Source organism: Beta vulgaris, chromosome 4 (genome assembly GCF_026745355.1).
Source record: "Beta vulgaris subsp. vulgaris cultivar EL10 chromosome 4, EL10.2, whole genome shotgun sequence".
In the NCBI taxonomy this organism is placed as follows: Eukaryota; Viridiplantae; Streptophyta; class Magnoliopsida; order Caryophyllales; family Amaranthaceae; genus Beta; species Beta vulgaris.
The window spans coordinates 11,159,451-11,177,784 of NC_079205.1; the positions used below are offsets into that span (position 1 = coordinate 11,159,451).

The window sequence follows — 18,334 nt, forward strand, 5'->3', positions numbered from 1 at the left end:
ATCTTGTACATCGCCTTTGTTCTTATACAAAGGAATCAAAGTACTCTTCCTCCACTCTAATGGCATTTTGTTGTGTCTCCAAATCATGTTGAAGAATGTTGTAACCATTCGATTCCTCTCCCCCCTAAACACCTCCAAACTTCTATAGGTATACCATCTGGCCCCGTAGCTTTCTTCAATCCCATCTTTTTTAATGCTGCAACAACTTCTCCCTTTTGAATCCTCCTCATAAACTCACGATTTAACATACTTGGCGGGATGTGTACACCCCCGATGGCTTGTGCTCTGTCACCGTTGAACAAGGTATCAAAGTACGATCTCCATCTATCCTTTATCTCCTCATCCTCCACAAGCACTCTTTGGTCCACACCTTGACGCATTTTACCTTTCTTATGTCTCTTGTCTTCCTGTCCCTCATACGCGCAATTCTATAAATGTCTTTTTCACCTTCTTTCGTATCCAATCTTGCATAAAGCTCTTTGTTTACCTGTGCTTTAGCTTCTCGTACTGCCTTCTTGGCTTCTTTTCTAGCCTCTTTGTACTTCTCATAATTCACATCGCTGCTATCTTTTCCCAAAAGTTTATAACTTTCTCGTTTGTTTTTTATCGCTTGTCTCACCGTCTCGTTCCACCAAGATGTGTCCTTACTTGGTGGTACAGTTCCTTTAGATTCTCCAAGGACCTCTTTCGCCACTTCCTTTATACTAAGTTCTATCTTTGTCCATGTCGAATCTACTCCATTTCTGTGTTACAAGACCAGATATCTTTACTAGCCATCTTAGCTAAGAAGTTCTCTTTGTGCTCCCCTTGGAGCTTCCACCACTTGATTCGCGGCTCCACATTGGGTTTTCGCTTTCTTAAAGACTCCCTACCCCGGAAATCAAGCACGACTAGTCTATGTTGGGTGGTTGCGCTCTCATATTAAGGAAAAAAAAAAAGACTCAATTGAATAGAAAGCATTTTCAATGCAAATTGACATTTCCTGAAAAGTATAGTAGATTAGTTTTCCTTCATATTATTCCTCAAGAGAAGAGTAAGAACGAAACTAAGAAATGAAATGAAGAAGATTGAAGGAGAGAAAAAAGATGAAGAAATACAATAATTTTCCTCTTTTTAGAAGAAAACGACACATCCTTGAGAAAACTATTTTCTCCCCATGGCCTATATAGTCTATACAATCTGAACAAAGAAAAATATGAAATCATTTTTACTTTAAAATCTTTCTTCAAACCACTCTAAATGTGGGCAAATAATAAATATGCAGACATCTAAATTAACATCTCAATTTACATTCATTGCCTGTGTGTGTCAACTCGCTATTTGATACACTTTCTATCAAAATTGTCCTCCCTCTATCACCTCTACGTCGTATATAAATTAACCTAAAATTACAACAAAAATCACCAAATGGACTATGAACCGTTCCCATATTCTTGGCTGGGTGATATCTGCCCGCTGAGATTGGCTACTAGAAGAGATCAAAAATCCAGTAGCGCTCTGGAGAGAAACTGAGGAAGGCGGCCATGCGGTAACCTGGCGGCAGCATAATCAACCTCCTCGATATACCTGTCCAAACTCTATGAACATCCAAAATAAATACGGTTTGCATTTCCATGGAGATACGCTTCTTAACATCATAAGATTTTGGACTTCTTTTCTCTCTTCCTCTCTTTCCTGGATCCATTTTGTTCAGAATTATTCTTTCCAATGCTCCCGTTCTCTTTTAGCTTCCCAGAGGATTTTGTCTTTGAAGCCTTTCTCTTCTTACCTGAGGAAGAGGCACCACCGTTCTCCACAAAGCCACCACGAGGCAGTGGTTCCTCTTCATAATCATTGTCAAATCGCCAATTACATAAGATATCCTGCTTCTCATCATACAGTGAATCCAATACTTCACCAGCTCCTGGAAGCAAACTATTAAAAGTCATCTCTCCATTAGACCCTCCTTTTCGCTCTAGCAAAACGGAGTCTGGTCTTATGATAGTTCCAAGAATACTCCTGTTAGGGCCCAAGTTCATGATGGTCTTCGTATTTGTAAGCGTTGCATAAGCCATCATGAACGCTGATCTTATCTGAAGCAGACAAAATAACAATTACAAGATTAGCAACAGATTAATTACATGAAATGCAAAAGATACTAACTATTTTCAGGAATCAACTAATGAAGAATTAGCAAGTGCATTAAAGTCCACAAAAAATTGTATTGGAATCATATAGAGTAAAGGCGTTCAAGCAATCAAGTTTACAGATGAAAACCAGACATGCATATAGGGCAACCAGCTATGTATTACTCCCTCCGTCCCATAATACAATCCTGATTCTGTTTGTACACAGAAATTAAGGAAAGTGGAACCTTGTTTTATTCGGATAAATAAATTCATTTTCCTTGGGGAACACTTACATTGTTTTTTTCTTTTTAACAAGAAAATAGAAATTGAACATCTATGTTGCATGGTTTAATATGTTGAGAAGTTCAATCGGGTAAAAGATCCTATTTAATCATTAATAATGGTACATTGGGAGCGAAATTATGAGGACATTTTAGGAATTAAATAATTTTCACGAGGGTATTTTGGCCATAATTATTGATTAAAAATAGAAATAAGATTTATATTTTGGGACACCTTATAAGGAAACATGACTTATATTATATAATAACATGATCCTAGAAAGTAAAATTAATGGTCCTTCATAATTGACAAATCCATGAGAAGAGTACGGGAATACATTTTGTTGGCCTTGTGGCTATATTAGGTTGGGGCTTCACCATTTATGATAGGTTGCTTTGTTGTTGGGGAGGAGGTTATGGTGGAGAATTTGGTTGGGCCGGCAGTTGTGGTGGGATGGGATTGAAGAGGTTGAGATGGTGGTTTTGCATTGGTCGTAAAGTGGATGGTTTATGGTGGACAGACTTGTTGGTTGGAGCATTTTGGTCTGGTAAGTCTTGGGAGGAAGAGAGAGGAAAGGTTGATGGTTTCAGCTTCAATAAAGGATATTACGGCTAATAAGTTGAGGTTTAAGGTTAAGTATGAATTTTAATTATTTGACTATGATCGTTTAGCGCAAACTGTTATTGGGTGGTTGTGGGTAGACGGATTGGTAGTTATGGGTGGCTTATTTTCATTTCTTTAGTTGCGGGAGGTAACAAGATTAATAGCCCTTGGTATAACTTAGAAGTGGTTTTCGGCTTTTTTAGGAAAAAAGAGGAAACTTTGACTCCATTTAAAATAAAAAATACATAAAAGGGGGAATTTGTATAATAGGCACAAGTCGAGAAGTACACCACGCACATGAACCCAACTAAAAACTTTTAGCATCTCTATACTCGTAGTTATTAACCAATCTCTCTAAACAAGAGAAGGTATTCATGTAACCAATGAACGTCATCAAATTTTGGTATATATCAAATTAATCACATGATATTCAACTATCATAAAGAACCAGCAGACGGAACAATCTGACACATTCAGAGACAGTGAAGGAAGAGCAAGGATGACCAAAACAACCACGAAGAACAAACCTGGAAATAGTTAAACGAGCTCTTCCCAATGTCATTTCCAGGTGTCTGCATACCAACAGAAAACAGTATCTAATGAGTTAAGCAAGATAATTCAACTTCTTTCCGAAACTGATGCAGGTAGCAAAACAATCAAATCAGATAGAATCCTGCGAAAAAACTATATGCTTAACTGACAACTTGTTTTGCCAGCACAATAGGTAACACATACAAAGGACCAGCAGGAGAAATGAACTTGAGAGAAAAAAAAAGTGAATTAGTATTTTGACCTGTGGATCTTCTATTGATATAAGAAATGGACGTCCTTTAGCTTGAAACCTGGAGGGAAATAGAAAAAGCCACAATATGAAAGGCATAACATAGCATCATCACAAAACTTAAACAACCACCACTCTGCAAAATGACTAAACTACATGGCAAAAAAATGATCCCAAATAAGATATAGTTTCAAGTGAAGTATGGGACATACCCCTTGCGAGTCTTTAAATAAAAGGTTCCGCTTCCATTGCAGGATACACCAACATCCCAAGTGTTTAATCTATGAGCATAGAACTCAAAAAATTTAACCTGTTCCCAGAAGCAATAATGTGTCACATATTTCAATTAATTACTAAAGATTAACAAATGCTTCAAGTCCTTGAGATAATATTCTTTTTTTGAAAGAAAAATCATCATCAATTGATCTGCTTCCGTTACAATTAGGATTCTATCTTTAGAATTTAAACAGAACATTCTGATGCAAATTAGGACTAGACTTTACACTTTGACAGATTTCATAATGGTAAGAGAAAAGAGACGGCAAGAAGTGACCATTATAGATTAGCAAGTCTTCCAATATTTAGAGACGGTCACAAATGGTATTGATCATCTCAGTAGTTGCAATCGCTTTCTATGCTTAATTTGTTCAGTGTTGTAATATAAGAAAATAAAATAAAACATGAGTAATTAAAAGCGTATATCCAGTAGCTCCCTCCCTAGCCCTGTAAACAATGAAGATGAAAAAGGAAGAATATGAGCATTCTTATAATCGAAGCAAAACATACCAATAGTATTCCCAAGTTATGTTCTGGAGATCTTTGGCAGTCGTTTACGCTCTGTATTAAAATAAAGGATGTAAGAAAGGTCACACAGTCAATACAAAACATTAAGAAACAAGCAGATCCAATAACATAAAGACATTACTTTATAATCGGCAGATAGGAACAAAGAGCCAAAGAAAGAGGAGAACATACATTTTGAGTTGCGGAACAGCCCATCTTAACCCCCCTCCCCCCCCAACACATCCATCCCTTCAGCAAAACAAACATTATAACTATTTCGGAAAACGTACTTGTCGTACTATCAATACTTATTTATTATGTAGGAATAATCATGCAAAGTATTATTGTAATTGCAGTATTACTCTGGGGTATATGTTCAGGTTTTAAGACACCATCCTTATTAACCTTTACTTGAATACGAGTCCGACAGAGTTGATTGCTGATTTTATGTTTGCATACATTCCGTAATGGCGTTTTTATGATATTGTTTTGAATTTTTTCATCTTTAGAATAAGATGCACCAGCGCCATACTGCTATTACATATTACTCCCCCTGTCAAGGCACGAATAATATTTTAGGTCGAACTTTGGCTATTATTTCTCTCAATATATATTGGTAAATAGTACGAGAAAATGATAACATACATTTTAAGATAATTCATATGGTATCTATCATATAAGATATATTAGTGGCCAAGAGTAACTTTTGAGAGCCGTGCATGCCTTTTAAAAAAAACAGACAACTCCAATTATTATGTTTTTTATTTGGAATGTTATGTGTTTGCCAACAGTGACGTATATATATTCATGAGTATGTTCACTTCAAACAGAGGCACAACCACACAAGACCATTTCGCCTAGTTTCTCTAGTTATAATTATATTACTTTGTTTAGATGCCCGATGTGCAAAAGGTTCTTCAATCAATTGTAATATCCAACATATATAACTATACAAGGCCTATCTTATGCATCATTGTATGATGCATTGAGTCCAAACTGACCCATTGGGACCAAACAAAGGCAACTGCCAAATAGCATTTCTAAAGTAGAAATCTTGATACCAAGTCAGAAGATATTTGTAAAAGCAAGAGTAAAGGCATTATATCAGCTGTCGATAACTTCAACCAGTGCAGTAAAATAGTGTAAGAAACATGTCCCTCTGTGGGTCTTCAAACACAAACAAGACAGCAAAACCTCCTATTCGCCAATACTAAGCATAAGAGTTTGTACCACTTACTCGTAACATAGCAATCAGCATGGCAAGAAGTGCATAAGAACCAACGCCTCCAGAGTATACCTACACTCAAGCAGATCATCAAAGTCACGAAATTTCACACCCCAGACTCCCAGAGGCCAGAAAGTAGATATGAAAATGAAAAAAGAAGAATGAACACTGTCAGATAGGAAAAAGTGAATTTATATAACTACCTCATTTAACTCTCTCTGCTGCAAAAAGACCTTAAGAATCAAACACAGAGGCCTTAATGGAGGTAGCTTTGATATAGCATCCTGGAACATAGTTACAGATTTATTAGTGACCATTTTGTATAAAAGAATGTCACATAGAATGCAATAACAGCACCAACAATCCCGAAGCCTTAATCCCAATAGCGTGGGGTCGGCTGCATTAATCAAGATTTTATCTTGCGTGGTTGTCCACGTAGTTTTTCTGCCTCCACATGCTCTCGCAAACCTAAATTCTACATAAAGATCCTGATGCCCTCTAGCCAACTCATCTTTGGCCTCCCCATTCTACTCTCTCTCATATCCCAACCCTCCATTAACCTAACAGATGCATCATCTGACTGCTATCTCATCTGTCCAACCCATCATAACCTATTTTTTCTAATCTTATCTTTAATATATGCAGGTCCACCCTCTACAGAAGATGTTCGTTCCAAACTCCATCTCATCTCTTAAGGGAATTCCACATATCCAACTCAACATGCACACCTCGGCTACCTCATCTTCCTAATATGATCTTTTCTACACATAAGAAAATGTACAATCTTGGGGCTGCTGGTAAGAAGGATTGGGGAAGACCTTTGCAACGACGGTGCTTCTCCAAAGAGAGTCTATTTTATGGCTTGCTGTTCATAATAGATTGGCTACTACCTTTTCAACGACAGTGCTTCTCTAAAGAGAGTCTATTTTATGGCTTGCTGTTCATAATAGATTGGCTACTACTAATAGATTGAGCTTGTGGGAGTGCCTTGAAATCCTTCCTGCTGACTTTGTGGAAATGATTAAGAGAGTGCAGCATTTATTCTTTTCATGCTCTTATTCTGCTATTGTTTGGAGGACCTTTGTTCAGATGTTGGAATCAGGCAACAGCAAGTTAACTTCACTCAGGAGGTTGAGTTTGCTACTAGAATGGCTCGTAAACAAAGCGCACAAGCAAGATTATAGGTCATGTGCTTCACTGGAGAGGTGTATGCCATCTGGATTCAAAGGAACAACAAGGTGCTTGTAAACAATTTAGCTGATCCTTTGCATCTAGTCAAGGAAGTCATTTTTAGGGTGGCTTGTAGCAGTACGTATCTGGTAATTTCTGTTTGTTTTGGAAGCATGCTAGGCTGTAGAGTGTAGACTTAGTAGATGAGCTAGGCTGCTCAGCCTGCAGCTGTGATTTCTTGTAAAATTGGTCTCGTTGTTTCCTTTTGTTTTACTTAGGCTGTAAGCACTTATCTTTCGGGTAATATATTTCTCTTTTAATTGACAAAAAAAATGTAGAATGCAGACACCTAGAATTATGAGACCTCTAGGACCTTCCAATGAATGAGCCTACTAAACCTCGGTATATGGATTCAATTAAAGCCATAATTGTACCCAAATTTGGTCAAGCAAAAAAAAATTGACAAAGTATGCCTGAAACAATCATAAAATATTATGTTCAAAGTAGATGTGGAACCAACCTGCACCCAAATACAGGATAAAAGATATTACAAGACCATCTTTGATTTGTGAATAATCATTCCGACTTAAACAAACCCATTGGAAAAGTAGTATGACTAATAGACCTGAACCAACTCGAAACCAAACCATATGTCACATCACCTGAATATGACCCAAACCAAACCCTATCCAAATGTCTATCACCACCTCTAATATAAAGTAGAGCAGCAATGCTCGAGAGCCACAACAAAGCCTAGCTTAGAAGAATGAAGCAAGCTGCTCCTAAGCATCCATAAATTAAATTTGAACCGAAGCCTATAAAGCAAAAAGATACACGGACGCTCAAGAGGGGAAACCCATTGGAATATGAGAGACATAGCATATATTGGGTTTATATATCCATTATTAGATATTCAATACATCAGCTCCAACATCAGATATTATTTTTGATAAGTCAAGTTCAGACACGTAAGATCATAGCAGGCTATTAGGATCTGGTTCCTGCCAGGCTACCAACTTACTATTCACTAGCACCTGTCCATCCCTCAAAAGAAATTAAGAGAAAGAAAAAATCCAAATCTCTTTTTCTCTACCCTCAATGTCACCAAACACATTATGTAAGGTGGACATCCTAAGCAATTTACTGGGAAATAGATCAAATGCTAGTCAAAGGGAAATCTAGGATCTCATGTATGATCACGTATATAATGTCCTTGGTACCTAACCAAGAAAAACCCCAAAAAGTCGCAATATTTCAATTTGCACTTGTCAAAGTGCCACTTAGAACATGATCTACTGATAGAAACGGAGCAAATAGAGCTCAAGTAAGCTCATATACCTAGTGAAAGCATGTACTTCCATGCAGCAGGTTCAAACTATGTTACCTAAGCCCCACCCCCCCCCCCCCATCAAAAACCCAAACTGTGACCGGAAGAAGGCGTATAACTAGTGCGCATTGGGCTAATTAAACCAAAACAGGTAGCAAGTTGCACTTGCATACCCACATTAATACCACGAATAACACTGGGTTGAAAGACTCTTCAGATTTTGATTGACTTGCTAATTTGTAAGAGTTGTCATTCGCTAATAATAGTAATAGTTACAAACAGCAGATAGCTACATAATTCAAAATCAAACTTTCTATGAGAGAGAAGAGAGCAAACCTTGATATATGCAGCAGCTTTAGGACCATTATCGACATCAAAACTACAGCACCAGAACTCACATTAGTGTCACCAACAGAAAAAGAAATAAACATATAAACAATAAATTTCAGAAGTAAATCTCATCAATTCTCTTCCACATTTTAAAAATTAGGACACATCGTAATGCATTCATGTCTCATGTTCTTTGACCAAGTTCTATGTTTACATTACGTTGATCCATTACAGGGAAGGTTGCATAAAGCCATAAACCTTATCCCCTTTCCTTTCTATGTTTCTTTCCTATTTGCCAATCAAGCTTTCCGAGTCACGCCTTCTATAATCTCATGAAATTTTCTTGGAGATAGGCTTCATGCTTCAGGTAATTACAAAGAAATGTCTTAAGTGATAGCCTAAACTAACTAAATTAGTGGGAGTTTTATTCCCATTTATTCTATTATCCCTTCAAATCAACCCTCAGGCCTCGCCCCCAATTATATAGCTCCAGTTTCTTGTTAGAGGTTTTTTTTATAGATAAGATCATAATCTTTCAGTCCATAAGGGAAGCTAGATTACAAATACCACACCTCTAGTATATTTCTCTTTTTTTCTTTATTATAATAGGTAACAAACATGGGAAAAAAACGCGGTCACGGTCGCGTTCACGGGAACGGTCGCGTTGTCGCGGGAACGGCTTGTAATGGAAAAATAGAACGTTTCGCGGCCAACGCGGCGTGAATTTTTCAAAAAATTCACATTAATATGTTCTAATCTTATTTGCTTTATTTTAGTTTATGAAACATTATTACAACACAATATAATCAAATCTATCATAATATCATGTTTCATTAACTAAATGATTAAATCGTAAATTCTTTTTGGCCAATATTTAAAAAGAGCGGATGTAACAGGGACTAAAGCATTCTAACGCGGCGAGTTCGCGTTACAGAACGGACAACGCGGCGAGAAGTATGTGATTTTTATTATGGCGTTCCGTAACAGGATTTCGCGGAATGGCAAATCCAAAATCCAGCTGTTCTGTAACCAAACGGGAGAGTTTCAATTCCATGGTAACGAAGACCCATGTTCAAGGTTTAGATCAAGAAGTTCCAAGCATTTGACTATCTGGAATGACTATATAGACATGTTTCGGAAGACTTACAGATCACTTCAGTATCAATTTTTTCTTCAAACTCAAATGAATAATTTTAAGAAACATTAAGAAAAGTTCATGAACTTCAAAAAAGTTCATGAACTTCTCAAAAGTTCAAAAAATATTAAAGAAAAGTTCAGAATACTAAAAAAAAAAAGTTCAGAAAAAGTAAGAAGAGTTTAGAAAAGTTTACAGTGTTCAAAACATTAAGAAAAGATCAGAAAGTTCAGAAAAATTAAGAGAAGTTCAGAAAAATTAAGTTCGAATAGAACCGACCATTAGTCAGAGTAGATTGGATGTGGTTGCCCATTGGCCCTCCTCTCTCTCTCTTTCTTTCCTCTGTCTTTTGGCCCCAAGCTCTAGTGTTGTAGTAATCCAATTCTAAGTAACGAGTATAATGATTAAGTATCAAGTGTGGCCCATTGTGGATACTTCTTACAACCTAATACACATCAGTTGATATCAGATTACCAACTTGTGACCCATTGTGACGCACCAGTTCAAATATGTACTAGGCGCATTTTCAATACTTCAATATATCCACAATTCCATTTAAGGTGTCGGATACTTGTGTAACAATGACACAGCAAGGTATTGGCAGAATCCAAGAAAGACAATCATCAGAGAAATATAGGAAATCCAGAGAAACTTGGTTCCCAATGTATTAGTACTCCCTCCGTCTCTTTTTGTTTTCCCTATCAGCATTAGACACAGTCTATAATTTTCGGTGGGTGTGTTTCACCTTTTTACTCTAAAAAAGATGATATTGATTATGTGAGTAAGGAGAGTCATATGATGGGACCATATCAACAGAGATGGGATGGGCCAAACATTAAGAGATAACCCAAAGAGGAAAATGGAGCAAACTGAAAGAGACAGAGGCAGTATAGTAAATGAACATACCCCACAATGAATCTCTTCATGCAGTCCCAAAATTTAACTCAAGCCACTTTATATTGGGAACAAAAACAAGAGAAAAAATAAATTAACAGTCGCCACAATCTGCAATCCTCCCCACTTCCCCGCTTTAACTCCAAGCTCCTCAGAGAAAATCAAATACCCCTCTGTCACTACCAGAGATACCATTTTACTGGCACTATCAGCAGTCCATCAGAAACATATACCATCCCAAGCACATGATCACTCTACTGCTTTTCACTACCACGTGGTTCAACAACCAGGATAGCGGGTTTATTACTAATGTTTATGATGGTTTTCAATCTCAGACACAGTCGCTGTCACAATCACAATAACTATGTCGGAAGTAATTGCGCACTTGAGGCTCTAAAATCCTTTAAAAGTTACTGGCATCATATGAGAGGGGTGGGGGGGGGGGGAAACCAAGTAATATAGCTGTAGCATCCCTAGTAACAGCAATGGCATCGTCATCAGGGATGGCGAAGGGAAAATCATTGGAAATTAAACAAACATTAAACATTTATCTCAATAGCGAGCGGCAACCATGCATAGTCAGGGCTTCAGCAGGTTTATGAATCTAAAATGTGATAGCAATCATAATAACGGTCACAGAACCATTTTCGTAGGCAATGTGAATGGTTTGAGGCTGTTGAGGCCTAATATCATGGTCATGGTGAGCTCAAAAAAAGTAGCCTTGATTTAATTCTCTGGCTTCAGACAGAGCTCCATGGTGGTGGCATCACGAGATAGAATAGAAGAAGCTTGGGGGTGGCGAAGAATAAGAAAGCAAGTGATCCCAATACTCATTCTCATAAACCAACAAACTTTAGCAAGTATCTTCACTCCTATGCAAGCTGAAGAGCTCAAATGGAGCAAGCCTGAGTGGAGTTCCACTAGTATACTTTGCTCATGAAAGTAAAAATAGTAAGCAAATAAGGCAATTCAAAGCCAAACACAACATAGACAACAGCATGTTCTGCCAATGACCCCTGCCCCTATCGAGATAAATGAGAGGTTTCCGGATGTCAAGATGATGCTCTATTAAGTAACTAGTTCTAACTCCACTTTGCCTTGAACAGGTATTAGCTTAGCATACCTTTGATGCGAGATCAGTATAAATGCAACCTTAAAATTTAAGATATACATTGAGAGCCACAAAAACCACTACTACAAGATGGGCAACAAGAATAAGCGAAAACAAGGAAAGTGTAACACAGAAATATTGACCCACCTAATGTCAAATTGGACATCAGTCACCTTCTCCACAAATTTAATAATTGGCACCCTAGCTTTCCCGATCACCTGAGCATCAACTCAATATATGTATATGAAGTGTATACAAGTAAATTTATAAACTATATAAGCAGGGAAATTTTCAGCAAGGTAACTTGAGTTTTCATCTAAATTTAACAAGACCCCGGGTTCCACTGAATTATGGGACCGCCAGCAGATCCAGCAAGCACAATTCCATAGAACATTCATGCTTTTAACCCGGAGTATTTATTTTTGATTAAGCAACAGAACTAAACCGAACATATATATAAAAGGGAAATCTGACCCCCCCCCCCTCCCCCAACCCAGTTCCCTCTTCATCCTCCCTTCTCTTCCTTATCTTTCCCTCTTTACGTCCTCCCTTTACCACCTTCAATTCCACCATTCACCACCTTCCCACCTTCAGAATCCATCATTCAACTCCTCCCAATAAGCCAACCTTTTCTTGTTCTCTATCCCTACTTCTATCTCCTCCACCTTCTCCTTCAGGACATTCCTCACTTTGACCTCTTGAATAAGAAATAGCCTACAGCAGCTAGCATTGTTGACCGAGGGTAACTTTAGGCAACTCCAAGCCTCACACTCACCACTCTTCTCCTCTACACCTCCCTTCTCAACTCGAACCCACTAAAGACTCAGTTGACAGCATTAAGAAGCTTAAGCTTTGACAGTCATATCCTATCCTATATTGTCCAATTGTTGCAAGCAATCCAAAGGCAAACAGTGTTGGGAGTATAAGAGGGGAAGAGAGAAGGGAGATTAAAAAAGAAAGGTAGCGCGCCAGAGTGCTAGCAGACCACATGGTCTGCAACAGGTTGATAAGGAAGGCAGAAAAGGAGAGTAAAGGGAAAGGAAAAAAAAAAGGAGGGGAAGGGGGCAAGACATGGGAAATTATTCATCTTAATGAATTATGCTGGGAGTTAAAGGTCATGTAATTGGCTCAGAGCCTTAGACAAGGAAAAAGTTTCAAAATTTAATTTTTTTTTTCATCTTTTATCTTTAAACCGATAACAAAATGCTTTTCTAAAGTGCCAAATATTTGATTTACGTCTTCTATGAGAAAATGCTCCATTTCAAATTTAAGGTCGTGTTGGGAAAAGTAGGTCATTTCTTAAGATATAGAATACATTCTTTCATGTATGACAGTATGGTAATAATGATCCATAGGAGAAAAAGGTGCCAGCTGCCAAGTAAGAATCCAGTTACTACAGCCTGTTCTGCTGATTTTATGATACTACTAAAATCACACATTCACACCTAAAGTGACTCGTTAGGCATTACCTCTCCATCCTAATTCAAAATTCCAAGTTACCTTGCTGAGAAGAGATTTCCCATATTAGTAACAATTGCTGACTACACAGCTTATTGTATTAACATCAGCAATGATGCTTAATTAATGAGGCATAATACCTGCATCTTTTTCGCAATACCCTTTTGTGATAATGCCCTGGCCAGAGCCTGTAAGCCAATTTGTGGAGTTTTAATATTTGATTCAAGAATCACAACCTGCAGTTAGCACCAATACTTTAAGATGGATACCAATAACAATTGTCTAAACATCACATACAACCATGCTTCAACATAATAAAATAAAAACAGAACAAAACAAAAGGGAAAGGAAACTATTCTTTGAGGGGAACTAAGCTTCTTTGTTCATCCAACTACGAGGGAAAAACATATAAAGAAATGGAACAGCTTGACTAGCACACTTGATAATGCACAGCTTTGATCATTAAATTATCTAAAAGTAAAACTCATGAAAAGTTGATGTGTTGAAAATATAATTTGAAATAAACTTTTAAGCATCTTGTATAGTGTATACTAGCTTTGGAATCAATAGATTAGTCAAAAATTATGGTCAAAGTAAGGCATGTAAATAGTGCAAAAGTCAAATTGTTACATCTATTATAGGAGAGAGATGTATAGCTTGGGCCCTCCGACACCTTCATTTATCTCAAAAACGGAGTGTCGTTTCGGACAGTTTACTTGGATACTTCATTTTTAAACTAAAAACTTTACTTTTCTATAAAATAGTCGAGTCGGACACTTGGACACCTGTATCCGAGTAGACACCCGTATTTGTGTCTGAGTAACATAGGCTTGGGCCCTCTACAGTCAGATTAGTAAGCCATTATAAATGGGGGTAATAATAACACATTTTAGTGTAAATATGTAACAGAACACCCATGTCAATATCAATGATATGCTACTTCACCCCCAAACATGTATTTCCTTACTAATATTTCAACACCATCCATTACCAATTGGGGAGAAGGTGGTATTGAGTGTCAATAATATTTATGAAGAATTACACATTTTTGGTGATGAAGTTTTCTTGCCATGGATATTGACATGAGAATCCTTACATAATTACACTATATACATCACTCTTACTAGTTACCACCAATTACTAACCGCCTACCAAATGGGCCACTGTTGCCCGGTAGAGATTTAACTTGTGGAAAGTTCCCTAAGCATAGGCTATTTTGTTGTGGAATATCTAAGAAGCATAAGGCCAATTACTTTTCATGTGTCGAACCCTCAGAAGTCAGAACTTCTTAAAGTATTGCATCATTGCCTACTAAAGTTATTATTACATGATAAAGGGAGAGATGTGAAAATGGTAGAGGTAGAAAGGGAATAAAAACAAAATACATTACAAAATGTATTCTTATTTCTAATTCTAGCTTAATTAGGTGCATTAAAACTCCAAGATCATAAATCAAAGCATAGAACTTGAAAGCAAATCTCACTACGGGCCCGTACGCCAAATTGCCAATTTTCCATTTTTGGCTTTTAATTTATTTTTGTCGTATGATACATGTTGTGCAATGAACACAAAATATTATTATGTTTATTTGAAAACCAGCAACTCAGAACTTGAAACTACTTTTTTCTGATTTACTCATTCTGCTTTTAGTTTTCGAACAGCTGGAAGCTAAATACAATACCAAACACTCCCAAAGAAAGAAGAAATTTAGAGAACAGCTATGTCAATAAATGGATATTGAAGCTTGCAACAGGGAATAGTATTTGATGAACTGTAGCCAGAGACAACATAAGTATTAAGCAAACATAAAGATGACGATGCTGAGCAAAAGCAATTTTGCAATCACATCCACATCCCAAAAAACAATGTGAAGTAGGACAGCTCTAGTGTTTTGCATTTTTGTTTATGCTAATCCATATAATCAGGCTTGGCTGAAACATAGAAGTGCAATGTAGGCAAACATGTTGAGGGCAAGAAACTCTAACAGATTTCTTGAAGTATTACATTAGATCATATTGCTACTTATTTATTCAGATAATTGCAAGACATTATATATTTGCTAACTGTTTTAGAGTGTTTATACATATAAAAAAGGACACTAGAAAAGAAAGGCCAGAAGTATATGGTCCAAGAAGGCAATAGATACTAAGCCTAAAACAAGGAGGCAACATACATACATCTATGTCACTTGATGGCAGATAAAGACCCGTTCTGTATGACCCGAAAACCTCTACCTGCAAACCAATAAAAGAAGTGAGCAACGATTAAGACGAACTGTCGAACATAAATTAAAGAAAAGGGTCACAGTCATGTATGAGTCAAAAGTACCTTGCAATAAGGCCATATATATCTGATAACATCAGATACACGTTCAATAGCTGCGTTACGTGCTGCTGCTTCTTCAAGAGTTGGGGAGAGAAAATCACAGAAGTCCAGGATCTCTGAAATGCTAAGATAAAGTCATGGTTAGCAAAATCTCTATTCTGCATGGTCTGCAACCACAACGTAATTCTGAATTGACAGGTCAATAAGAAGATACAGCAATATCTATATATATAAATAAAAAGTTAGGTCGTCTATGGGGAGCTGCCAGGAGAGGGGGTAAACAAGGTTCGTCCTTTTAGTAGCCTTCAAATGTTAATAAAATATACAGCATTTTCTTAGTCCTTGAGAACACGGGGGGGGAGAAAAACCAAACCAAGCCTTTACGTGCTAGGATGTGCAAGGATTCAACTAAGAAAAAAAATGCAAGAGAATTTTGCACAATTGATTGGAGTAAGCAAAGAGAAGATCAGATTGTATTCCAAACTCCTATAAAGGTGATCTCAGCTCAATTACAACCTACTCAGACAGACTCAGAGAGATGAGATCCCCTACTTAATGTTTCTCTCAGTACATCTTACGTTAATCACCTCTGACATACTTCCCCCTTTATACACTATTCCCACACTTCTCTTTCTCTCCACTATGCTAAGCACCAACATACAAGACCATCCTACGCTTTACTTATGCAGTTATGCAAGAAGGAAGTTAAATTCTTAGAAAGGGAATCAAGTTAGTTAGCATCGATTTTGGGTTGGCAAATGTTATTAGAATCCGTTTGAATACCTATAGGAAGGGTGGCGTTAAAATTTCACTAAGAAGTTAGTTACCCTCTATAGAGAATATGTATAAACTAATTTCACTTATTAGGATTTCCGGATTGGCAAATGTTACTATATCCACTTAAGTATCCATCGATTTTTAAATCACTCTGTTTCAGTTCTTCGCACAATGTTTTCTTCTAGTTGCTACTATATAAACTAATTTCAGCAATGCTCACAGCTGATCATATGCACTAATTTAAATATATAAAAAAAAAAAAAAAAACTTCTCGACAAATTTAATCTGTTTCCTTATTCTAAGGAGTTCGTTCTATTCTGGCAAATAAAGAACTTAATCTTCTTAACCCTGAGTTCAGGAATTCCTATATAAGTTAAGTGACACAGTAAAAGCTTTTTCCATTCTTTTATTAACTGATTCATGTATCGGATTTCACTCAACGAAAGCAAAATACAATCTTTCACTCTATAAACAATCCAAAATAAGATCATACTCGTATACTCCCAATTTATCACAATCTATAACACCAAAATCATATGCAAACACATGTTTTATTATAATGATGTGCATACTAATTAACAAAAACAATTATTAAGCTAAAACAAACCCTAATTCTTGACGAAATTACCTTTATGAAGCTGAAGCATAGGGCTCTTAAACCTGCAATCGGCCCGAAACCAGCCGGTCTCAAGCGTCCGTTCAGGCTCATTTTCTCTCTCCTCCGCAACCGCAACAACAGGAGAAGGTGTTTGATGATGAATTACTTCATCTGCAGAATCATCGACGTTAAGGGAGAAATAATCAACTGTTGCGGATACACCAGAGGTGGGGTCTAATGAGGAGAGAGAAATTTCATTGCGGAAAACTGCGTAAGCGTCGGATTCTTCGCTGAGAATAGTGTCGGAAGAAGGAAGGAGAGGGCTTAGGGTTTCGTAGGAGTAATTGGTGACTGCCATTGTTGCACGTTAGTTACCTTTTTCAGTGTAGAGTATGAAGGTCGTTTTTGTTGGTGTTGAAAATTTAGGGTTTTTGGTTTGATTTTAGCAGGTTGTCTATGCCAAACGGCAACCCACCTCCCGAGTCCGATTCTGGTTATATTTAACTACTAGAATTTTTTGCACGCGGTGCGTGCTTGAATTTTTCTCGAAACATAAACTCGATTTTCTTCGGCATAAGAGTCAAAATTTGAACATTAGACATACAAAGTATAATTGTTTTTATTAGTTGCAAAATTTGATTGGTTTAGTTTCTGTCACTTAAGTCTCTCACCATTCTTTTTGTTTTTTTTTTTACTTTTCAAAGTTAAATTCTATGATTAAAATAGAAATTTTATTAAATTTATCTATGATTTCTAATATTATAATTTTTTAGTTGATTTTTGAATTAAGTACAGTACTTCATAAATTGTAAAGAAAGTGGACACTTTGATTTAAGTCAATTTTTTCATAGGTTGTAGTTTGTAAGTGAATTTTTAAGTTTTTATAAAGTTTTCTCATTTTAGTGATTTGCATAACGTAAATTATGCAATTTTATGATTTTAGTTGACTTGTGAGTGATTGTTATAATTATACTTTTGGAATTTTTGTTTGAAGCCCCCTTTGATTTGTAAGTGAAATTGTAATTTAGAATGGGAAGGGGGCGAAATTGGCATTTCAAAAGAGGACACCATTGCTCCCCCCTTCCCTTATATAATAGAGATTAATTAAACTATATAATCTAAAATTAATGGATCATTATTAAGAAGGAAAAAAATTAGTGGGTGGATTTTGATGAGCAAAAATCGGAGAGATTTTGGAAAGTTAATATATGAGCCATTGATTTATTTTTTTTGAAAGAGAAATTTCATTAATTGAAGGTCAAACGGCATCTACAATAGGTATTAAAGTAAAATAAGATACAATTAAACAAGACTAAATCAAATTCGTCTTCGAAGAAACTACAATAAACCAGATCGAACAATACAGCACAGCCCTCTTGTATTTGCTGAATCAAGCAGCTATTGATGAGGAAGTCTATCATTCTGAT

The 18,334-nt window shown here is 36.7% G+C and overlaps 1 protein-coding gene across 1 annotated transcript; it reads right to left on the reverse strand.

Annotated features, from left to right (window-relative positions):
- Positions 1-1,194: 1,194 nt before the first annotated feature.
- LOC104891567 (uncharacterized) lies at positions 1,195-17,383 on the reverse strand. Its single transcript, XM_010677272.3, has 13 exons — positions 16,938-17,383; positions 15,536-15,648; positions 15,385-15,441; positions 13,348-13,443; positions 11,897-11,967; positions 8,616-8,658; positions 5,986-6,066; positions 5,795-5,854; positions 4,561-4,611; positions 3,987-4,084; positions 3,787-3,835; positions 3,521-3,565; positions 1,195-2,072 (listed from the first exon to the last, which is right to left on the reverse strand). The coding sequence occupies exons 1-13, from the start codon at positions 17,263-17,265 to the stop codon at positions 1,635-1,637; spliced, it is 1,530 nt and encodes a 509-aa protein (XP_010675574.2). The 5' UTR covers positions 17,266-17,383; the 3' UTR covers positions 1,195-1,634.
- Positions 17,384-18,334: the final 951 nt, after the last annotated feature.